Source organism: Notolepis coatsorum (assembly GCF_963971535.1).
Source record: "Notolepis coatsorum genome assembly, chromosome: 8".
Classification (NCBI taxonomy): Eukaryota; Metazoa; Chordata; class Actinopteri; order Aulopiformes; family Paralepididae; genus Notolepis; species Notolepis coatsorum.
This window is the reverse complement of record NC_140172.1, coordinates 149,992,655-150,017,923: the sequence shown is the minus strand read 5'-3', so window position 1 is coordinate 150,017,923 and position 25,269 is coordinate 149,992,655. Positions and strand designations below refer to the sequence as shown.

At 43.1% G+C, this 25,269-nt stretch overlaps 1 protein-coding gene across 1 annotated transcript in view; it reads right to left on the bottom strand.

Annotated features, from left to right (window-relative positions):
* The window catches only part of LOC311233639 (endothelial cell-selective adhesion molecule-like), a gene marked incomplete at its 5' end in the record, with an annotated part of 33,443 nt that extends 15,761 nt beyond the window's left edge, over positions 1-17,682 (bottom strand). Inside the window, 3 exons of the mRNA XM_084320605.1 lie at positions 9,325-9,480; positions 16,379-16,577; positions 17,677-17,682. Coding sequence (XP_084176731.1) covers positions 9,325-9,480; positions 16,379-16,577; positions 17,677-17,682 — 361 coding nt within the window. The remainder of the gene's footprint in view (positions 1-9,324; positions 9,481-16,378; positions 16,578-17,676) is intronic.
* Between the last annotated feature and the right edge of the window lie 7,587 nt (positions 17,683-25,269).

The following is a 25,269-nucleotide window of genomic DNA, read 5'->3' as shown; positions in this document are numbered from 1 at the left end:
TTCAATGGGACACGGAGTCTGACAACTTATGTCTCAACGTCAACCTTAAAGAACAGCCTCCTACACGCCGTGGCATCCTGTCAACAGTAGCCTCCCTGTACGACCCCCTCGGGTTTGTGGCACCGGTCCTGCTCAAAGGGAAGATGATTCTCCAGGAGATGTGCAGGCGTGGAACAGGCTGGGACGACCCTCTCCTAGAGGAGCTTCGTCCAAAATGGGAGAAATGGAAAGCTGAACTAGTACAGTTGGAAAACGTCACCATATCTCGTACCTACTCACCTGCTGGATTTGGGAAAATCTCAAAGGTGGAGCTGCATCATTTCTCAGATGCCAGTACTAAAGGGTATGGTCAATGTTCGTACGTAAGACTTAAAAATGAGAAAGGAGATGTCCACTGCGCCCTGGTTATCGGAAAAACGCGTGTCTCGCCGACCAAGGTCACAACTATTCCAAGATTGGAATTGACAGCCGCGGTTATCTCTGTGAAAATGAGCAGCCTGCTCAAAGAGGAATTTGGCTCTCCTGGTGCTGAGGAGTTCTTCTGGACTGATTCGAAAGTAGTCTTGGGATACATAAGAAATGAAGCAAGACGATTCCACACCTTTGTCTCTAACCGTGTCCAACGGATTCATCTCAGCTCAGACCCTCAACAATGGAGATACGTCCCAACGAGTGACAACCCTGCTGACCATGCGTCCAGGGGCTTGACTCCCAGCGAGCTGCTGATATCCAACTGGTTCACTGGACCCAAGTTCTTGTGGAACAAAGAAATGGAGCTGCCGGCAGATGATGCTCCAGAACTAACTATTGGAGATCCAGAAGTCAGAAGTGCTTTCACACTTAGCACAACGACCAAGGAGCAAAGCACTATAGTTGATCACTTGTCTAAGTTTTCTTCTTGGTCACTCGCTACTCGAGCTATCGCACGCATTCAGAGACGCGTCCACAAGAATAGGTCTAGCGGCCTCAGCACTGTGGCAGAAAGAGAGGAAGCTGAATGCCACATAGTCAAGGGCCTGCAGAGATCAGTTTATCGCGAAGAGCTGACGCTGCTGAGCAAGGGCACTCCTCTGCCATCTAACAATCCCCTGCACTCTCTTGATGCTTACCTCGATGAAGATGGTATACTCAGGGTGGGAGGAAGACTGCGCAACTCCACTCTTCCTCACTTCGTCAAGCACCCGGCCATCATTCCTAAAGATCATCACATTACCGAAATGATAATCGCTCATCATCACGAAAGAACGAAGCATCAAGGCAAGGGTCTCACCATCAACGAAGTCCGGTCCAACGGCTATTGGATTCCAGGAATCAACAGAGCAGTAGCATCTTACATTCGAAAATGTGTGAGCTGTAGAAGGCTCAGGAAACCTACGGAAGAACAACGGATGGCCGATCTACCCCCGGAACGTTTAGAGCCATCTCCCCCCTTCTCCTTTTGCGGTATGGACTGCTTTGGCCCATTTCTTACAAAACAAGGAAGAAAGGAAAATAAGAGATACGGCCTTCTCTTCACTTGCTTCAGCTCCCGTGCAATTCATATTGAGATGTTAGACGACATGTCTACAGATGCACTCATCAATGGCCTTCGATCTTTCATTGCAATACGTGGATCTGTTCGTGAAATCAAGTCAGATTGTGGAACCAACTTTGTTGGAGCCAAGAATGAACTCAAGGAGGCTCTAAAGGAAGTAAACCCAGACCGGCTGGCCACATTCCTCGCCGAAAGGCAATGCGACTTCAGCATGAACACTCCCCACTCTAGTCATGTGGGAGGTGTGTGGGAGAGACAGATTAGAACAGTGAGAAGCGTCCTACGGTCCACACTGGCTCTGTCCTCCGGAAGACTCAATGATGCCTCTCTACGGGCCTTTCTCTACGAAGCTATGGCAATCGTCAACAGTCGCCCACTGACTGTTACCAACCTCAACGATCCTCTGAGTCCTGAGCCTCTCACGCCAAATCATCTGCTGACCATGAAGTCTGCCAAAGCTCTACCTCCTCCAGGGGATTTCATCAGAGAGGATATTTATGGCAAGAAAAGATGGCGTCATGTCCAGTATTTAGCAGAACAGTTCTGGAGCAGATGGAAAAAAGAGTACCTCGCCAACATCGCTCTTAGACAGCGCTGGCACACCCCAAGAAGAAATCTCAAAGTCGGTGACATTGTCATGGAGAAGTCTTGTGATTTGCCTCGTAATGAGTGGAAATTATCTAAGGTTGTCGAGACGGTGATGGACAAGGATGGGCTTGTTAGAAGAGTGAGGATTCGAATTGGAGACCAGAAGATGGGAAACGATGGACCACGTACTGGAAAACCTTCCACTGTCGACCGACCAGTACAGAAGCTGATCTTGCTTCTTCCGACTATTTAAACCTACAGCTATATAGTCTTATTTTACAGTATATCAAGTCTAACACTCTAACCTCTCGAACAATCAGAAGTCATATAGAATTAGCGGCAGTGGCTAGTCCGTAATGAACTAGAATGGAGAAGTAAGATGACTCCTTCCATCCACTGGTCTGGGGGTCCACTTTGGGCAAGTGGTAGCACCCCCTAAGCCTCCCTACCTGGGGTTACAGGCCAACTAGGTTATTCCTTATTATGGAATCAGTCGGATTTACAGTGTAATATAAACCACTCCTGATTGGTGGGAGTGTAAACGACCCTCCAGGTAGCGTCATTCAGTTTGTGTGTGATAGGGAACCTTTATTTTGAAGCACCGCCAAACCGGAAGTAGCTAACCGGAAGCTGATACCGCGAGCATGAGCTCTGCTTGACGGTCCAAATGAACGTTACAAGGAAATAGAGTTCTCCGTGAATATCTTCTTTATTCTTTTGTTATATGGAAATGGTCTACAAGGTAACTGCTGTGCACTTTCTATGGTTTTAATGTTGGTTTGAATTCACTTTTGTTTGTGTTTTGACAACTTAAAGTTATTCCTGCTACTGTGAAAATACGTTGTTTTCTAGCTAACTTGGTCATTGCAAAATTGCTAGCTTGTCCACACATTTAATAAGGTCGAGTGTACCAGCATTTTAAGAGTTTTTGTTTGATTGTAGATTTGGAAAAGAAGACTTTCATGTGGGTTATGGTTAAGCCCCTGTTGGAGAGAGAGAGGACAAGGTACTGGGATGTCTATTTTATATTTGTATTCATAAATGTATTGGCTATGTCACTGTTATTGGAAGCCATTTGAGTCAAGTGTTATGTTAGCTGATTGAACAATGTGAATGTGGCACTAATGCATACAATGTATATATATCTGAGTATATTTTCTTTGTCTTTCTCTGTCTTTTCACTTCAGCTCTTACGTTGTGAATTGAAATAAACATTCATGAAACACCAGTAAAGGAGTCCATCCATCACTCTCCCAGGGATGCTACACTAACGCTATAGCTGCAAGGTAGCTCATATATTGACGCTATCAATAGCCCCAGTCGAGTGCGGAGGCTCGCATCACCATACGAGAAATATTCAGTTTCAATCTGTTTGCGCATTTAGTATACAGTCACAGTGTTCGACTTACGTAATGATTTGCTCCATTTTGGAAACACAGACGAATAATCCTCAAAGCGAATGTTATCCAGGTGGACTTTCTTCATTCAAACGAGGCATTCAAAACAGCTGTTTGGCAGAGGACCAGCCGCCTCCCCCATTCCTTTGCTTGCTCTAGTCACATAACGTCCACCTTGCAAACATTGCAACTGGCTATATTGGACTGGCTTTGGTTTCAATTTTAAAATGCTTCCAAACTTCTGACATTTTGTGTAGCTGCACCGAGTCATCAGGTGGACATAACCTGCCCGGCCGTGTTTACTTGCAGGAGCAACACGTCACGTTGTGGTACCATCGCATGCGCTCATGCTCTGGGGGAGGGACCGTGGGAGGCAGTTGATCAAACCATTAAAATGTGGAGGGCGGGGGGGTCAGAATCTTTGGAAACTTAAAAACTCGCTATTAAATATCATTGCGTATTATTAATTTGATTGAAATTACGTAGTTATGGTTACATTTATATATTGGGGGGGGACATATCATATTTTTCATATGATCAAAAAGTGGCGGTTCAATAACAATGCTCTCTTAATTGGAAAACGACCTATAAGATTCCCTATATGGGAAGAGCAAGGCATACACTCATTAGGGGATGTTTTTAACAAACAGGGTTTTTGTAGTGATAAAGAAATAGGCAAAAAATTTAATCTCACCAAGTCCACATGGCTTTTTCACAAACAGTTGGAGCTATGTTTGAAGTCTCACGGTGTTCCATTAGACAGACCAATTGAACACCACAGATACCACAAATTCTTCTACTCAAGAGAGACATCGAGAGGTTTTGTTTCAGAATTTTATCATCAATTACTAACGTCCTCGTATGAAACCCTCCAACTTGACTCTGTCTGGAGGAGGGATATACCAGACCTGGAAAATGACTTTGATTGGCAAGGAGCCTGGGCAAATGTCCGACTTACATCAAGGAACCCGGATCATCAACAAATCAATCTTAACTATATTCACAGGACATACTTGACTCCTATAAGACTGTGCCGAATGGGGCTCAAACAAGATTCCAAATGCACCCAATGTACAAATGGGGACGAAGGGACATTTATGCACATGTATTGGGACTGCTCACCAGTTAAGGCATTCTGGAAAGATGTGACCCAACAAATATCAAAACTCGTATCTTGGAATATACCTGTACACCCCTCGGTATTGCTGTTGAATGATGTTTTTGAGTTTGCAGTGAATCCACAGCTAAAGAGATTGGTTTTATCGGGTATCACAGTAGCCAAAAAGCTGATCGCATCACGCTGGTTTCAACCGGAAAAAATGTGCCGTAAAGTTTGGTTTCTTACATATCTCGATGTAATTTACCATGAAATATCTACAGCAAGAATTCTGGGTCTCAACGAATCCAAAATGTCAATGTGGTTAGAAGTGGTGGAGAGAATAAAAGCTAGCTTATAATGGTAGTGTCTGGTTAGGTGCGAGGGATAGTGGAGGTACTTCTCAAGGTGGGGTCCGGGAGGGGGGGTTCGAGCTGAGCATATGTGTGTAGGGTTTTTTTTTTTTTTTTTTAGATAACAGGTATTATGGGTATATCTTATATAAAACAACTAACCAAAAGGTGATCTCATTGGATGTGCCCTGACAATTAATGCTTGTATATCTTATCGTGTGTTGTCATGTTTGTTTATATGTTTGTTTAAAAAATAATAAAAAAATAAAATACAAAAAAAATAGTGGCGGTGCAAAAGCACACGTTTGCTCCCCCAAGTTCAATTGTGGGGGTGCAGCTACTCCACTTGCTCCATTGCTCAGGCGCCGGTGACCGGAGGTAGGTGGGACTGGTAGCGCTTGGCACTCTGCACCTGTCCTCTGGCCCATGGAGGTGTTATAGAACTGGAGTAAGTAACATTGGCCACAGTACAAGGAATGGTCAGTTTACTAACATGCACCCTTTGACCCCTTGATTTCAACATTTTTGACGAAAGTGCACTTTTTTTGTACTGACCGAATCTATTTATTTATTGGACTTGACAGATCAACGATATAGGGATCCCGTTCTGGCAGTGTCATGGCTCTTGTGCTTTGAAGTGCCATGTACAGTATGTCTCTTGTCCCTGTTTTGTCTTGTTTTGTCTTGAATGTGTAGAAATGCAGCTGTTTGCCACATCATGCTCTAAATTGCACCTTGCAGGACTAATAACGTTTTTTTTTAATTGAATTGAATTGAATTAATTTCAACATAAATTGCTCACCCAGTACGCTGACATACGGAAGCCCTAAGAGGCCAGTTCAGTAAACGTGGTCGTCTGGTTCATAGAACAATTAGAACATGCTCAGTACGTGTCTGTCAGCTGATAGATAGATGCTGTCTGCTCTACTAGTCAACTTCACCAGCTGATAGATAGATACTGTCTGCTCTACTAGTCAACTTCACCAGCTGATAGATAGATGCTGTCTGCTCTACTAGTCAACTTCACCAGCTGATAGATAGATGCTGTCTGCTCTACTAGTGAACTTCACCAGCTGATAGATAGATGCTGTCTGCTCTACTAGTCAACTTCACCAGCTGATAGATAGATGCTATCTGCTCTACTAGTCAACTTAACCAGCTGATAGATATACTGTCTGCTCTACTTGTCAACTTCACCAACTGATAGATAGATGTTGTCTGTTCAGTACTAGTCAACTTCACCAGCTGATAGATAGATTCTGTCTGCTCTACTAGTCAACTTCACCAGCTGATAGATAGATGCTGTCTGCTCTACTTGTCAACTTCACCAGCTGATAGATGCTGTCTGCTCTACTAGTCAACTTCACCAGCTGATAGATAGATGCTGTCTGCTCTACTAGTCAACTGCACCAGCTGATAGATAGATGCTGTCTGCTCTACTAGTCAACTTCACCAGCTGATAGATAGATGCTGTCTGCTCTACTAGTCAACTTCACCAGCTGATAGATAGATGCTGTCTGCTCTACTAGTCAACTTCACCAGCTGATAGATAGATGCTGTCTGCTCTACTAGTCAACTTCACCAGCTGATAGATAGATGCTATCTGCTCTACTAGTCAACTTAACCAGCTGATAGATATACTGTCTGCTCTACTTGTCAACTTCACCAGCTGATAGATAGATGTTGTCTGTTCAGTACTAGTCAACTTCACCAGCTGATAGATAGATTCTGTCTGCTCTACTAGTCAACTTCACCAGCTGATAGATAGATGCTGTCTGCTCTACTTGTCAACTTCACCAGCTGATAGATGCTGTCTGCTCTACTAGTCAACTTCACCAGCTGATAGATAGATGCTGTCTGCTCTACTAGTCAACTTCACCAGCTGATAGATAGATGCTGTCTGCTCTACTAGTCAACTTCACCAGCTGATAGATAGATGCTGTCTGCTCTACTAGGAACTTCTTAGGAACTACTTAGGAACTTCTACTCATGTACAATAGAGAGCATCCTGACTGGCAACATCACCTCCTGGTTTGGGAATAGCACTGCACAAGACCGTAGCAGACTACAAAGAGTGACACGTTCAGCCGAACGCACAATTGGAGGGGGGCTTCCCACCCTCCAGAACAGTTACAACAAGCGGTGCAGGGGGAAGGCTAAGAGAATTATTAAGGACTCGAGCCACCCGAACAACTGCCTCTTTGAACTGCTGCGGTCAGGCAAGCGATACCGGAGTCTTAAGGCGAGCACAGAAAGACTCAGAAGAAGCTTCTATCCCCAGGCCATCAGGCTGCTAAACGAACAATAAACACTATGCAACAACCATCAAATGCACACAGCACACACACCCACACACTCACTGAAACCACACAAACACACTTTATATTTATTGATAAAGGATTTGCACTACAACTCGTACACCCACTGTAAATTGTACCTAAATTGCACCTCATCCCATTTCTGCCTTGCACTATATAGTATTGTATTAGTACACTGCACAGTATTGTATATTATATGGTAACTCAGTTACGTCTATTCTGCATCGAACATTGTACATATGTCTATACTGAACACTGTGACCTCATTTTTTTTTTACTTCTAATTTACATGCTATACTATGTTATTTTATTTCATACTTATCTTGTCTTGCACAGTCTCTGGAGCGTAACAGTAAGAAGCATTTTGTATAAAAGTATTCTGTATGACAACTATTAAAGAAACTTGAAACTTGAAACTTGAAACTTGAACTAGTCAACTTCACCAGCTGATAGATAGATGCTGTCTGTTCAGTACTAGTCAACTTCACCAGCTGATAGATAGATACTGTCTGTTCAGTACTAGTCAACTTCACCAGCTGATAGATAGATACTGTCTGTTCAGTAATAATAATAATAATAATAATTCATTTAATTTATATAGCGCTTCTCAATAACCCGAAGTCGCTGACAGTAGTCGGGAGCAGGAGTACAAACAAAGAAACGAAAGCAAAGAAACAAAAACAAAAACAACAAAGAAAGCAAAGAAACAAAAACAAAAGGATCATGAGACCATGGGGGGAACAGGGGAGACAGCCTGATAGCACAAAAAGACTGGAGACAGACATCAATCAGGTTGGAGGGGAGGGGGGGGGGGGGGTTAGGGGTGGGGGGGGGTTGAAGGCAAGGGAGAACAGGTGGGTTTTGAGGCGAGCTTTGAAGGTGGAGAGTGTAGGGGAGTCTCTGATGGACTGGGGGAGGGAGTTCCAGAGTCGGGGTGCAGTGCGAGAGAAGGCCCGATCTCCGAAGTTTTTAAGCTTGGATGTCGGGACAGTGAGGGAGGCAGTGGAGGAGGACCGGAGGGAACGGGTGGGGCGGTAGGGGAGAAGGAGATCAGTCAGGTAGGGGGGGGCAGGCTGTGGAGGGCTTTGAAGGTGAGGAGTAGTGTTTTAAAGTTAATGCAGTGTTTGATCGGGAGCCAGTGGAGGGAGTGGAGGACAGGAGTGATGTGTTCGCGGGACCGGGTGTTAGTGAGGAGGCGGGCGGCTGAATTTTGGACCATTTGCAGTTTATGGAGGGAGCGGGAGGTGATACCAGTGAGGAGGGAGTTGCAGTAGTACTAGTCAACTTCACCAGCTGATAGATAGATGCTGTCTGCTCTACTAGTCAACTTCACCAGCTGATAGATAGATACTGTCTGCTCTACTAGTCAACTTCACCAGCTGATAGATAGATACTGTCTGCTCTACTAGTCAACTTCACCAGCTGATAGATAGATGCTGTCTGCTCTACTAGTCAACTTCACCAGCTGATAGATAGATACTGTCTGCTCTACTAGTCAACTTCACCAGCTGATAGATAGATACTGTCTGCTCTACTAGTCAACTTCACCAGCTGATAGATAGATACTGTCTGCTCTACTAGTCAACTTCACCAGCTGATAGATAGATGCTGTCTGCTCTACTAGTCAACTTCACCAGCTGATAGATAGATTCTGTCTGCTCTACTAGTCAACTACATCGGGGACATTGAATCCTTGTGTTGTGTTAATTACAGCTCGAAGGTAGCAGTCCCTATAAGACAAGGTATTGCAATTTTTTTACATCTACATCATTTCATGGAGGAGGATTCAAGGATTCAGTGTCCCCGATGATGACATCACAATATTCAAGGTAATCTACTGTCAAACTAAATTAATGTGTGCAAAACTGTTTCGAGTTTTTGGATGTGTGGGAAATGATGTGCAAAATAAAACAGCGTTGTTTTTGGTGAAGTGCCCCTTTAACATCCATAGCTATTATATAAAAAAGAGCAACTCCAGCTTGAAATGGTTACACAGAAAACAAACTGCGCTGTGTGAAGACGTGGTGGGTCTACTCACTGAGCATGGGCATAAAGAAGACCTCCTGGGTGGGACTGGTCTTCTGCCAGAGGTAGAGAGGAACCGGTCGGCCGGAATTGGACCCGCAGTTCAGAGTGACGTTACCCTTCAGCACCGGCTTCCCCGACAGAGAGCATTCTGGGACGGAGGGCGGGACTAGGAGAGGGAGAAGAGACATTTTATTTTAGATGTGAAGCAATGTCACTCACTTACTCACTCGCTCACTCACTCACTCACTCACTCACTCACTCACTCACTCACTCACTCACTCACTCACTCACTCACTCACTCACTCACTCACTCACTCACTCACTCACTCACTCACTCACTCACTCACCCACTCACTCACTCACTCACTCACTCACTCACTCACTCACTCACTCACTCACTCACTCACTCACTCACTCACTCTGCCCCTAGTGGTGGTTCCCAGGCATGGCTATGACACTGTGTCCTTGTTTAATTTAGTACAAACCACTTTACTTATTTACCACTGTGGTGAGCAACACCACAACAGCAAATATAAATATATATAAATACAAATATATTACAACTAGTATATTTCACTCAATCAATTATCATTTTGTGTAACAAGCAGCCAGGTGATAAGAGGTAAGGAATATATTACTGGTTTAACCTTTTTTAGACAATGCATGTTTCTGAAAAAGAACGTGGCTACATGTACTATATAGTCATAACAGAAACCACACGTAGACTATAAGTATATCATGTTTGACATGAAACATTATTGATGGTCGTAGAAAGACAGGTCTGTGTGACACAATACATAATATTTCTTCTCTCTCTCTCTCTCTCTCTCTCTCGCAGTGAGACCAGACATCAGGGACATCAGCCTGTGTGTTGTATCTCTTAACCCTTTGGGTGCCGTTCACGTAGACTAAGTTTCTATCGCCCGACGGTTGAGTGCCGGAAACGTAGATCTACGTTTTTCTCACAATATTTCTTTTATTCGCTATTGCCATTCATAATTCAGCGGGGCACCTTGTGCATGCTGTTCTGAGTGTGTCTGAGCTGGCAGACGGTCTTATACCGCCCTCTAACGCCTTCGGCCACTATTGCACTCCATTAGAAACGGTGTAGTTTCTTTTCTCTACTGAGCTGCGGCGTGGGGGCGGGTCCTAAACACTCCGGCAAAACACGCGCTTGTAGGGACGGCTTGATAAACTGACCCCGCCCGCCCGTTCATGTGCAATGCCCAATAACGTCGGAGACAGGATTGCTGTGGATAACTGGAATGGCGATCAGATAATTGGATAATTTTTTTTGCATTACATCAGAGACCAGGTAAGGACTCTATATATCCAATCTTGCGTTGATCTGATATTTCTTTCTCCCGCGATTGAAGCTGTCTGTGTGTGCTGTGTGTGTGGCTGTTTACCGTTGGGGGGGGGGGGGGGGGGGCGCCGCACTCCAGGGCCCATTTCATGTATGCACGAGGAGACATAATAATGATAATCTAGCATTGATTTCAGGAGGATTCGATAATCAGGCGAAAAATTACAACGTGATAAGTGAATTACACAAAAACGCTATTTTCGCGTCTTTTTCCTGGAATTACTCAGAAGCACCCAAACTATATTCATATTCAAAACGGTATAAAACGGAAATGTACGGATGAAAAAATAATCCGGTTTTTTGCACGTTGACCAGAAGCAACTCACTGACAATTGACGGCGTTATTAGACCCATAGCTATAATATAAAATATCGTTTTTTTTTTTTAAACTTACGTTTTTATTCAACATTTATAGACATACAACACTTAGACAATACTTACAATGACATAACAATATACAAATATGGGTCCCTTGAATATGGCGTCGTTCAGCCGCTTATACCCCCATAAGAGGGGCCCCCCCCCTCCCATCCACCCCTAGAAACCGGGCTCCCCCACATCCCAGGTCCGTCCCACGCAGGGCCGAGCACTCAGCGACACGGGTCCCTTGAATTTGATTGGGCCAGGCCCAGTAGAGGGGCGAGGGGAGTTACTCCCCCCCACCGAGCCAAGCCCGCTACCTCCCATGTCACCAAGCACCCCACCCCATGCACCACGAACCCACAACCCACGAGACCCCACTCTCCCGGGCCAAACCGCATAGACGATGGCTCCCTGCAGACATTCCCCCCCCTGAGCCAAGCCCGTAGAACTCCCACATATCCCAGGTCGATGTGCGCGGAGCCGGGCCCCCAGCCACACGGGTTCCTTGAATCAACTGGGCCAGGCCCAGTAGAGGAGAGGGACCGATTCTCCCCCCCACCGAGCCAAGCCCGCTACCTCCCATGTCACTGATATCACTATAATTTATGAAAAAATAACACTGACAACACAATAAGAAAAATGAAATGAAGATAAAATAAGCCATATGACTAGCACTCTTTCCCCCGTTGGCGGTTTGGAGGGGAATCAGCTCTCCTGTTGAAGAAGCCCCCCCCCCCCTAGAGATGGAGATATCCCCCCAAGGAGATTCTCCAAGCCCCTCTTCATGTCCAACATTTTGAATTCTTTTTTTAAAACTTTGACCAGTCAGCTGGTTCTTTTAGCGTTTATCGCTTTTTCTGGTCAAGCATGACCGACAGAAACAGGTTGAATGGGGTATAGATTGGGGGAAAGACACTCTGAGAAAATACGGCGAGTCCGGGAGTCGAACTCGTGTATCCCAGATCCGTGACGCGCACGGTTGTCCCCGATGCCGAAATAGCATCCGAGGTACGCGGTGAGCTACTGGAGCTCCCCAACATTTTGAATTCTTGTCTTTCACAATTGTCCATGTGCACATTTAGAGCAACTGCTATTCTAACATAACAAAAAAAAAAAAAAAGGATTAAAGACAATTGGCACTTCCCAGGTTTTTACCCCTGTTGGCGGGCTGGAGGGGTAAGGCTCTCCTGGAGAGGGCCCCTCTTATAACGACGGAGATACCCCAGTGGGGATTCTCCAATGCCCCTATTATTGTCCAACATTTTATTAAAGTTCTTATCTTTCATATGATAGCACCGTTCCAGAGCTCCCGGTCATGTCTCCGAATGTGTTGCCCCATATTCCCCATCTTCTTGGTTGCGCTTCATGTCTGTTAGTGTCTACAGTTTAGTCTAGTACATGTTATTTATATTATATGTCCCGAATCAAGACCCAATTCCCCCAACTACTGTGTTTACCTTGTCTGTATTCCCATTGGTCTGTGTGTTATCTGCAGTGTGTCTCGAGTCATAACATCCATTCACTCTCAAATAATATGTATATGTGGTATTGAATCTTGGTCAGTGTGTGTGACCTCAGTGCTCGAGTCCTGTTTGGTGTGTGAGATCTCCTTATTTGAATCTTGGCTGGTCTGATTGATCTCGGTGCTCGGCTCCCGGTTGGTGTGTGTGGCCTCAATGCTCGCATCTTGGCCGGCCTGGGCGATCTCCTTGCTTGCATCTCGGATGATCCGGTTGGTCCGGTTGTATCCAGCGTCTCCTTGTCCCTCTTTTGGGGGGCGTTTGTTTTATTTCTTTTGAATTCGCCTCCATGTTCCTCTGAATATTCTGTATATATTCATCGTGTTAGCTTCCATGTTAGCTTGTAGCTTCGTCTCCAGCCTCGCTGTTGTCTAACACTTTTATTTCCTTTGAATTCGCCTCCATGCTCCTCTGAATATTCTGTATTGCATCGAGTCCAGTCCAGTTGGTTTGCATGTTAGCATCATTAGCGTTCTGCTTTGCTTCTAGCCTGATCCGAATGCTAGCTTGCATATTCATCATGTTAGCTTCCATGTTAGCCTGTAGCTCCGTCTCCAGCCAGGCCTCGCTGTGGTCTAAAGTTGTGTTGGCTTGTTTTACCTGCTGCGTCACCCCCTCGTGTTGTCCCTTTCCCTTCGTTGTATTTTCTTTGTCGGGGGTCATTCTTCTCTCACTTCTCCTCGAGTTTTGTGCACTGGGTCTTGTCATCGTTCTTTTATCTTCGCGTTGTTACTTTTTATCGTGTTTTGTAACTTTGTATTACCTTTCTTGAATTTTGGACCGGGAGCTCTGTTCTGCAGCTGCCTACCTGCTCCTCGCCAAACCGGAAGTCTAAAATATAGGTTTAGCTCTACAAACAAGGTGCACGTTTACATGGGGTTAATGGACGGCAAAGGCCAGATGCACTTCCCGGAAGGGGCGTGGTACTCAATGTGTTAAGGCGAGACACCCCAGGTGAATAGGCAAATATAATCTTTTTGGTTGATTTTGAGATTTTGTTATATTTTGCTTCCTAAACATGTCTTCTATGAAACTAGTGACAATAAGACGTCAATAACACACAATTATTGTGTTTATTTTACTTCATTTTGCCTGATTGCATCCATAAATGTGCACATAATTTAATGGGGAAGTGCCTAATTTGCATAATAAAAATAAAATTCAGAAAACGTGCAATGTAAATTTTCTTAGTTTATATGTACATAACAAACTGGGAAAGTGTCATACTGTAGTCAGTGATATCTATTCAAATATATGTTTTGCCTATTCACCTGGGGTGTCTCGCCTTAAGGCTTAAGGCGAGACAGCACCCCCAAAATTGCTTTTGCTTTTTTTCGACGATATTGAGATTTTGATATTTTACTTCCGAAACATGTCTTCTATGAAACTAGTGACAATAAAATGTCAATAACACACATTTAGTTGTTTATTTGACTTAATTTTGCCTGATTGCATCCATAAATGTGCACATATTTAACACAATCCCGCCCAAGCATGGATATATCCGTCTTTCGAATCCATGCTTAAAGGACAGAAGGACGGATATATCCGTGGCAAGTTGTTTTGGTTTTTATTCCATTTTAATAACCTATTCAAGGTCGCCGAGCTGCACTGCAGATGTACCCTACTCTTTGAATTCGCCTAAGTGCATTACCGGCCAGATCCTCTTAGGGGCGCTGTCGCGATAATGCAGTGTGCCCTGTGGCTGAACGGTGCACTATTTTTTTTGACTTTCAATGGAGTTTCCAGCTGGATTCTGGATCTGCAGCCTGTAGCTTGGAATACGTTTTGGATCGCGGATTTCACTATGCAATAAGGGGATTTATCATCAGCAGACTACAAAGAGTGACACGTTCAGCCGAACGCACAATTGGAGGGGGGCTCCCCACCCTCCAGAACATTTACAACAAGCGTTGCAAGGGCAAGGCTAAGAGAATCATTAAAGACTCCAGTCACCCGAACAACTGCCTCTTTGAACTGCTGCGGTCAGGCAAGCGATACCGGAGTCTCAAGGCGAGCACAGAAAGACTCAGAAGAAGCTTCTATCCCCAGGCCATCAGGCTGCTAAACGAACAATGAACACTACACAACAACAACCACCAAACGCACATAGCACACACATCCACACGCACACACTCACTTTAAACAAACACACTGTAGCACCCACTCCACACACTTTATAGCACACACCCACTTTAAACAAACACACTGTAGCACCCACTCCCCACACTTTATATTTATATTTATTGATGAAGGATTGCACTACAACTCGTACACCTTACTGTAAATTGTACCTAAATTGTACCTCATCCCATTTCTGCTTTGCACTATATAGTACTGTACATTAGTACACTGCATAGTATTGTATATTATATGGTAACTCAGAACATTGTACATATGTCTATACCGAACACTGTGACCTCATTTTCTTCTTCTAAATTACATGCTATACTATGTTATTTGATACTATCTTGTCTAGCACAGTCTCTGGAGCGTAACAGTAAGAAGCATTTTGTATGAAAGTATTCTGTACTTCTGTATGACAACTATTAAAGAAACTTGAACTTGAAACTTGAGCCAATGGACATATCGATCTACCAGATGGCGATTGATAACGGGGAAATGCTCGGGGGGATCCAACCGGCTCATGGTAAGATCTTTTTCACGTAAAGTACAGCCCGATCGGGCCTTGTTATGATACTCAACCAGGCCATCAGCCTATGTGGCTACTTAGACGAACACGGTTATTGGTAATCAATAATAAGAAACGACGATTTAGCTCTACAAACAGCCCCAAGTCTGTTTACATTTGCTGGTCCTCTAGAGTTATATTAGACGCATCCCAGTGGCCGCCAATGTGTTAATGGGGAAGTGCCTCATTTGCATATATAAACATAACATTTTGAAAACTTGCAATATATTTTTTCGTAGTTTATATGTACATAACAAACTGGGAAAGTTTCATAGTGATATCTATTCAAATACTTTTTTTGCCTATTAGAGGGTACTACACTTACTACACTTTGTAGCCTGTGTGTAGTTCTGTTCAGTTCAATAACATCATTATTATTATTATTCAGTTATCAGGCATGTGTTTAGGTTGTCTATTACTAATGGTTTGATTGGGTGTTGTGTTTATAAATAGCTGTTTCAAATAGAAATGTATGGCATTTTACAATACAAAACTTTGAGGTCGTTTTCTGAAAAACTAGTTTTTATGCATTTTACTTACACACAAAGAGTTGAAACTCCATTTCCCCTAGTACCTACACACACCAAACTTTCCACATTTCTTCCCATCCACATTATGCTTCTTTCTATAGAAAGGTTTGTTGAATCATTCATAGCCGGGTTTATAGTACATTTTATACCAAAACTAGGCGTTTTTTTATGACAATAGACAGTATTTCCTGATGTATGGGCTGATAAGAGGACATAGCCACAAAGTCTTTCTATACAAAGTTTCGTTTTGAATGTATCAACAAAATGAAACCAAGTTTTTGAATCTGGCATTATCCATTTTGGTGATGCGAGTCTTGGCGATACATGCAAATATGATGGAGTTTTCCTTTAAGTCTCCAGGCCGCAGTGAGACTAGACACCAGGGACATCAGCCTGTGTGGCGTATCTCTTAACCCTTTCACTGCCGCACTACCAAACGGTTAACCCTTTCACTGCCACACTACAGAAGGAACCGTCGGTAGTATGATAGTAAAGGGTTAACCTTTTGTAGTGTGGCAGTGAAAGGGTTCAGTCTCCAGGCCGCAGTGAGGCCAGACACCACCAGGGACACCAGCAGCACGTATATCTCTTACCCTTCACGTCGAGGCGGAGTTCCGAGGATGAGCTGACGCCGAAGCCGGAGACCTGGCAGATGTAGCGGCCCGAGTCCGCCTCCCCGGTGCTGTTGATGTAGAGCGACAGGTTGGCGGAGGGCATGGCGGAGGTGAAGCCCACGCGCCCGTGGTGGTGGGAGTCGCCCACGACGATGGAGTTGGTGGCGTACGAGATGACCTGTAACGCGGAGAATCAGCGGTTTAAAAAAATAATAATAATAATAATAATTATTAGTTGTCATTAGGGCTGTCAAAATGTATGCTTTAACTTTGGATATTAATTTAAATTAATTAAAGCATTAAAATAAATTAATCTAGATGAATCTATGGAGTGAAAAATCTTCAACGTTCTGAACTTTCAGCAGTATAATTTCGTTACTGATGATCAAGGAATTATAAACGACCCCCCCCCCTTTCCTTCATGCATGATGAAGCATAATGTATACCGATCATATACATTTGAATTTTTTAATATAGAGTGTATAGGAAAGAAACGCCAATCGATAATCTATCATATGCGTCAGGGCCTATAACTCTCGTTTTTGGAATTACAGCAGAAAACCTTAAAAACATACTTATATTCTAGACGGTATTAACACAACAATGTAATGTATGAATGAAAAAAATATAACGTTCCCACATCCTGAACGATAGATAATCGATGTTGAATGGGCCATAGTAATGTCAATATAGCAATACAATTTAAAAAGTTATAGCCCTGCAAAGAAGGTAAACATCTCCATAGGCTTTCAACGGTGGCAGACTGGGTACAATAATGGGCACAACCCCCGGCGCCCAATGTGTTAATATGATTTATATTACTATTAAAATATTATTAAAATAATATTTGAATCTAAATATACTTTCTTTGTGTTGATTTTACATTAATTCCATGATTTTACTCAAGTAAATATCTGTTACAAGCTTCGGTCTTAAGTCGAAAAATGCAATTTTTTATCTAGATTAATTAAAGAAAATTGTGAGATTAATTAGTTAATTTTTTTTAATCTATTGACAGCACTAGTTGTCATACAAAAATACAGACTACTTTTATATGAAATGCTTATTTCCGTTATGCTCCTGAGAGTGTGCTAGATAAAAATAGATAAGTATAAAATAGAAAGTCAAGTACGTAAACAAAGTGTAAACAAAAAGCACGAGTACAGTACAGTCATCGTACAGCACGAGTACAGTACAGTCATCGTACAGCACGAGTACAGTACAGTCATCGTACAGCACGAGTACAGTACAGTCATCATACAGCACGAGTACAGTACAGTCATCGTACAGCACGAGTACAGTACAGTCATCGTACAGCACGAGTACAGTACAGTCATCGTACAGCACGAGTACAGTACAGTCATCGTACAGCACGAGTACAGTACAGTCATCGTACAGCACGAGTACAGTACAGTCATCATACAGCACGAGTACAGTACAGTCATCGTACAGCACAAGTACAGTACAGTCATCGTACAGCACGAGTATAGTACAGTCATCGTACAGCATGAGTATAGTACAGTCATCGTACAGCATGAGTATAGTACAGTCATCGTACAGCACGAGTACAGTACAGTCATCGTACAGCACGAGTACAGTACAGTCATCATACAGCACGAGTACAGTACAGTCATCGTACAGCACAAGTACAGTACAGTCATCGTACAGCATGAGTACAGTACAGTCATCGTACAGCACGAGTACAGTACAGTCATCGTACAGCATGAGTATAGTACAGTCATCGTACAGCATGAGTATAGTACAGTCATCGTACAGCACGAGTACAGTACAGTCATCGTACAGCACGAGTACAGTACAACCAAAAGATGTACATCCTGATCTGCAATGCACACTTTTTAGAACTGTATATAGTAATCTTTATTTTAGTCATCTTATTTTATTCTATGCAAAATGTATTGTATTGCACTGCACACTTTTTTCGAATTGTATATGATAATCTTGTTTTAGTAATCTTATTTTATTCTATGCTAAATTTATTGTATTTTATTATTGGAAGCTGATATAGTCGAGGGACCACAATAAATAGATGTTCACTCTTCTTGCTGTAAAGTACTGAAATAAGTGACAATAAAGGAATCTGAATCTGAATCTCTGAATCTGAAGATGTTTGACATCCAACCAGAGTGCAAATGTAACAGTACAGTGCAATAGTAATATACAATGTACAGGTGATTAAACACGAGGCAAACGAGGCATAGCATTGGCTTCGGTCACCACAGTGTACAGTACGCTGGCTATCTGGTATTGACCAGTATATACAGTATATCCAGCAGTGTACAGTACGCTGGCTATCTGGTATTGACCAGTATATACAGTATATCCAGCAGTGTACAGTACGCTGGCTATCTGGTATTGACCCAGTATATACAGTATATCCAGCACACACACACACACACACACACACACACACACACACACACACACACACACACACACACACACACACACACACACACACACACACACACACACACACACACACACACACCACACACACACACACACACACACACACACACACACACACACACCACACACACACACACACACACACACACACACACACACACACACACACACACACACACACACACACACACACACACACACACACACACACACACACACACACACACACACACACACAGCCCCTCACCAGCTTATAGGTGCTGTTGGTCACGTAGTTCCACACCACTACGTTCTTGCTCAGGTCGCTGCCGGCACCGGGTTGTACCAGGCCTTCAACACCACCCTCTCACCACGGATCACATCCACCCTCGTCTGGGCATCTGGAGCATGGTCCACACACCTGGAGAGAGAGAGAGAGAGAGAGAGAGAGAGAGAGAGAGAGAGAGAGAGAGAGAGAGAGAGAGAGAGAGAGAGAGAGAGAGAGAGAGAGAGAGAGAGAGAGAGAGAGAGAGAGAGAGGTGGGAGAGGGAAGGGGAGAGTGAGAGTGGGGGAGAGAGAGAGGAGAGGGGGGAGAGAGAGAGGGAGAGAGAGGGGAGATAGAGGGAGAGGAGATAGAGAGGAGAGGGAGAGAGAGAGAGAGAGGTGGGAGATAGAGGGAGAGGGAGAGAGGGAAAGGGGGAGAGAGAGAAATAGCAAAAAAAATAGCATTTGCTTGTATTTAAATTGTTCATTCTAGTTCTAGACAATAAATCATCTTGAATCTTGAGAGAGATGCATGTAAGGAGAGAGGAGAGACAGACAGAAAGAGAGATGGAGAGAGAAGAGAGACAGACAGAAAGAGAGATGGAGAGAGAAAGAGAGACCAGACCGAAAGAGAGATGGAAAGAGAAAGAAAGACAGACAGAAAGAGAGATGGAGAGAGAAAGAGAGACAGACAGAGGGAATATATCCAAGTTCAAGTTTCTTTAATAGTTGTCATACAGAAGTACAGAATACTTTCATACAAAATGCTTCTACTGTTACGCTCCAGAGACTGTGCTAGACAAGATAGTATCAAATAACATAGTATAGCATGTAATTTAGAAGAAGAAAATGAGGTCACAGTGTTCGGTATAGACATATGTACAATGTTCTGAGTTACCATATAATATACAATACTATGCAGTGTACTAATGTACAGTACTATATAGTGCAAAGCAGAAATGGGATGAGGTACAATTTAGGTACAATTTACAGTAAGGTGTACGAGTTGTAGTGCAATCCTTCATCAATAAATATAAAGTGTGGGGAGTGGGTGCTACAGTGTGTTTGTTTAAAGTGGGTGTGTGCTATAAAGTGTGTGGAGTGGGTGCTACAGTGTGTTTGTTTAAAGTGAGTGTGTGCGTGTGGATGTGTGTGCTATGTGCGTTTGGTGGTTGTTGTTGTGTAGTGTTCATTGTTCGTTTAGCAGCCTGATGGCCTGGGGATAGAAGCTTCTTCTGAGTCTTTCTGTGCTCGCCTTGAGACTCCGGTATCGCTTGCCTGACCGCAGCAGTTCAAAGAGGCAGTTGTTCGGGTGACTGGAGTCTTTAATGATTCTCTTAGCCTTGCCCTTGCAACGCTTGTTGTAAATGTTCTGGAGGGTGGGGAGCCCCCCCTCCAATTGTGCGTTCGGCTGAACGTGTCACTCTTTGTAGTCTGCTTCGGTCTTGTGCAGTGCTATTCCCAAACCAGGAGGTGATGTTGCCGGTCAAGATGCTCTCTATTGTACATGAGTAGAAGTTCTTAAGGATCCCTCTTCTGACTGACTTGGAACTTCCTTAGGCACCTGAGGAAGTAGAGGCGTTGTCGTGCCTTCTTCACAACACTGTCAATGTGTGTGGTCCATGTCAAGTCCTCGGATATGTAGGCTCCGAGGTACTTAAAGCTGTTGACTCTCTCAACCGGTGCCCCGTCGATGCTGAGGGGGCTGTAGTCCTTGACCCCCGACCTCCTGAAGTCCACAATACGTTCAGGGAGAGGCTGTTTTCCTGGCACCATCCCGCCAGGACCTTGACCTCTTCCAGGTAGGCCCTCTCGTCGTTGGCAGAGATCAGGCCCACCACCACTGTGTCGTCAGCAAATTTGATGATTGTATTGCTACTCCGCTGAGCCACACAGTCGTGTGTGTACAGGGAGTAGAGGAGGGGACTCAGAACACAGCCCTGGGGGGCCCCTATCCCTATCCAATATATTAACCAACAAAGCAGAAACACATCTCAGGGTTGAGATAATGGAAAACTTCTTGTGCTCGTGCTGAACTCAGTCTGATCCCAGAAGGATAAGAAGAGGATGAGTCAGTGTCGTCAGAAACCTTCCAATCACGCTTTAAGAAGTATAGCGTTGTTTCTCAGTTATGAATAACTTCCGTGAGAACCTTGGGGCCCTGAGTCCGTGACCCATCCTCTTTTTATAATCCTAGTCTGTCAAATGGATGTAAAGCATGTCAATCTGTCACTTTAAAGGACACACACTCGCACGTTTCTACTGTATTCCTACCATGTTTCTACTATGTTTCTACTGTATTTCTACCATGTTTCTCCTGTATTTCTACCATATTTCTACTGTATTTCTACCATGTTTCTACTGTATTTCTACCATATTTCTATTGTATTACTACTGTATTTCTACTATGTTTCTACTGTATTTCTACCATGTTTCTCTTGTATTTCTACTATGTTTCTACAGTATCTCTATTATGTTTCTACTGTATTTCTACTATGTTTCTACTGTATTTCTACCATGTTTCTCCTGTATTTCTACTATGTTTCTACAGTATTTCTACTGTGTTTCTACTGTATTACCAGCCCTCACCTGATTCACACAGAATGATAGATATTAGGAGGCCAGAGAAGCATGTTGACCAGAAGGTTGCTCTGCCCATGATCAGCTGCTCTCCACTGGATCTGATCACTGGAGAGAGAGAGAGAGAGAGAGAGAGAGAGAGAGAGAGAGAGAGAGAGAGAGAGAGAGAGAGAGAGAGAGAGAGAGAGAGAGAGAGAGAGAGAGAGAGAGAGAGAGAGAGAGAGAGAGAGAGAGAGAGAGAGAGAGAGAGAGAGAGAGAGAGAGAGAGAGACAGAGAGAGAGAGAGAGAGAGAGAGAGAGAGAGAGAGAGAGAATGAATGAATGAAATTAATGAAATTAATGAATGAAAACTTAATTTTTATTTAACAGATTGCAGAATGGGTACAATACAGTACGGCTCAATACACACAATTGTTAAGGGAATGCATACCAGAGAAAGACGTTTGTCTTGTTTACATCAGGGTCCCCCATTTTCAATTCATAGTGACATTTATGACATACACAACATACATGACATTTATGGCATAGGGACATATAGGTATTTAGTACTGATACATTTGTGACATAAACGATATTCAAATATACAGTACTGTTACCCATAGATCCTAACAGAGTATATACATATGATGGGGAGGGGACTGTACATTGGGAGGGGGTGGGTGGGTGGGAGAGAAATATACATACGTTGGTGAGAGAATATACATGCGGTGGGGAGGAGACTGTACATTTGGAGGGGGTGGGTGGGTGGGAGAGAAACATACATACGTTGGTGAGAGAATATACATGCGGTGGGGAGGAGACTGTACATTTGGAGGGGGTGGGTGGGTGGGAGAGAAACATACATACGTTGGTGAGAGAATATACATGCGGTGGGGAGGAGACTGTACATTTGGAGGGGGTGGGTGGGTGGGAGATAAACATACATACGACGGGTAGAGAATATATACATGCAGTGGGGAGGAGACTGTCTATTAGGAGGGGGTGGGGGTGGGGGGGTTTGGACATTTACGGTGGCCAGTTTCGAATTGCAGCCTCCCGTAGGTGCTCTTTGAGAGCGGTTTTGAATGTGGGTAGGGATTCACATTCCTTTACAGCTTTGGGTAGGGCGTTCCACATTGATGTGGCATAATTGCGAAACGTGTTTAGTCCCTTGTTTGAGCTTCCTCTGGTGTTATGGTCGTGGTATTCACTGACCTTTGGGAAGTATTTTGACATGTACATGGGTACCTTAGTCGTATAGTGTATCTTGTAGACCAGGCCCATTGCAAGTTGCTGTACTCTGTCGTCTACTCTAAGCCATCCTAGGTTGTCAAAGTGGGCAGGGGTGAGGTGGGTTCTAGGGATAAGGTCAAGTAGAAGTCTGACCAGTTTGTTTTGTGATGTTTGTAATCTTGTTTTTAGCGCCTTTGAGGTGCTTTGGTACCATGAGGTGCAAGCATAGTCGTAGTACCCTTGAATGAGTGCTCCTGCCAGAGTCTTCAGGGTATTCTTGTTTACCAGAGAGGAGATCCGGTACAAGAATCTAGTTCGTTGGTTGACTTTTTTTTATTACATTGGATGCCATTTTGTCACAGGAAAGATTTGCCTCTAGGATGGAACCCAGGTAGGTAATTTCATCTTTCCTTGTGACAATATTGTCACCCACTGTTACTGAGAAGGGTCCGTGTACGTTTTGATAGTTCGTTTTTCATTTCAAACGGAAATACGAAAAAAGGAAAAAAAAAATGAAAAATACGAGGTGTTTTCCTATTTCCGTTTGAAACCAAAATCGAAAAAACGGGGAAAACTGAAATACGGAGCTGTTTTTCGTATTTTGGTGTCAGAATCAAATGAAAAAAGGAGTAAATAATGGGCCGATTTTGGTCCGTGTACGTTTGGATAGTTCGTTTTTAGTTTTTGATGTGAAGAATGGAGAACGGAACCACGTGACAAGTACATTTTTCAATGTAAAAGCCATGCACTATCTAACGTTAACGAATATATAACGTTATGAATAAATACATGCATACAGATCTATACCAGGGTAACGTTATGATACATACATTTTTCGTTTTGTGCATTTCATTTAGACATGATCTTTTATGTGAAGTAATAGCCTAATATGGTCTGTCCCAAATAGTGTTGTCTAAACGCACGTTATACAAATATCCTAGTTCAGTGGTCAGCAATAGGTGACTCGCAGGCTGAAATAGGTCCGCCAGCAATAATATCTGCCCGTCAGATTATTTTGAGAATATGATTTTTGTGATGAAGATTCGCTTTATTGTATCGCAATCGGGCGTGCTGCACACGCTCACACTATGGACACTTTACAGAAGGAAAGATCACTTAAAGAATAGTATAGCTTGAGATCGTATAATATAGCATTGTATAGCAGTGTACATAAAGACCCAATGCCTCATCCGTAGCTAACAGTGTACTGCACTGCCACCGGACCTAGCATGTCCTACCATGCTCTGTAAATAGCTCATGTACAGATACCGATATGCCTACTTTGTTTACTTGTTTATTGCACTATGTCGCTCTATTGGTTGGACTCTTATTATTATTACTTGTACTATGTGCACATTGTTGCGGGCGAGACCCCCCGCATTTCACTGTATACCTGTATCCCATGACAAATAAAACTCTTGTATCTTGTATCTTGTATCTTGTAGGTAAAGTTAGAAAGATATTCACAGATTAGAATTTCCGCAGTCAATAATTCTTAAGCGAAATGTTTTTAAAACACAAAGGACACCGCTTTCCTATCGTAGTAAGGTAGACCAGGGGTTCCCAAACTTTTCAGGCCAGGACCCAGAAAATAAGGCGTCAGAGAGCCGCAGCCCAATGCACATATTCTTTTTTTGTCAGGCGACCGATTTTTTAAGCCAAATATCACTTCAATCCTATTAAGTTAGTTCAAGTTAGTTATTCATTTATATGTGCTATTTATGAGAGGGCTAACTTGTTGAAAATAATAATGATAATAATAATAGCCTCATTAAAATACTATTGTTGCTTCGGTTGTTTTCAGCGTTTTATGTGCATAATCTGTTATTTAGTTTGAAATGTTCGTTGAAATAAGTAGATTTTTCGTTTTTGTTTATTTATTAAGTTAATATAAAACCATATAGTCACATTCTAGAATACAATAGAATCGAATTTTAGAATACAACTAGAAACACTGTCACTGTCTGATACTGTGCCATCAGAAATGTTCTAGAATGTTCTATTATGAGATCATACTGTGACATCACAAATGTTCTAGAATGTTCTATTATGACATCATACTGTGACATCACAAATGTTCTAGAATGTTCTATTATGACATCATACTGTGACACACAAATGTTCTAGAATGTTCTATTATGACATCATACTGTGACACAAATGTGCTAGAATGGTCTATTATGACATCATACTGTGACATCACAACGAAACATGTTTGAGTTCCATTTGAATAATATAAATAATAATATTGGTAAGGCTATCCCCGAAGCCTGTTTTTGGGATTCAAACTTCGTCAGGGTTCTTCGAACGGACGTTCGAACCTTCGTTTTTTAAGTGAAATGTTTTTAAAACACAAAGGACACCTCTTTCCTATCGTAGTAAGGTAGACAATGAGCTACAACCTT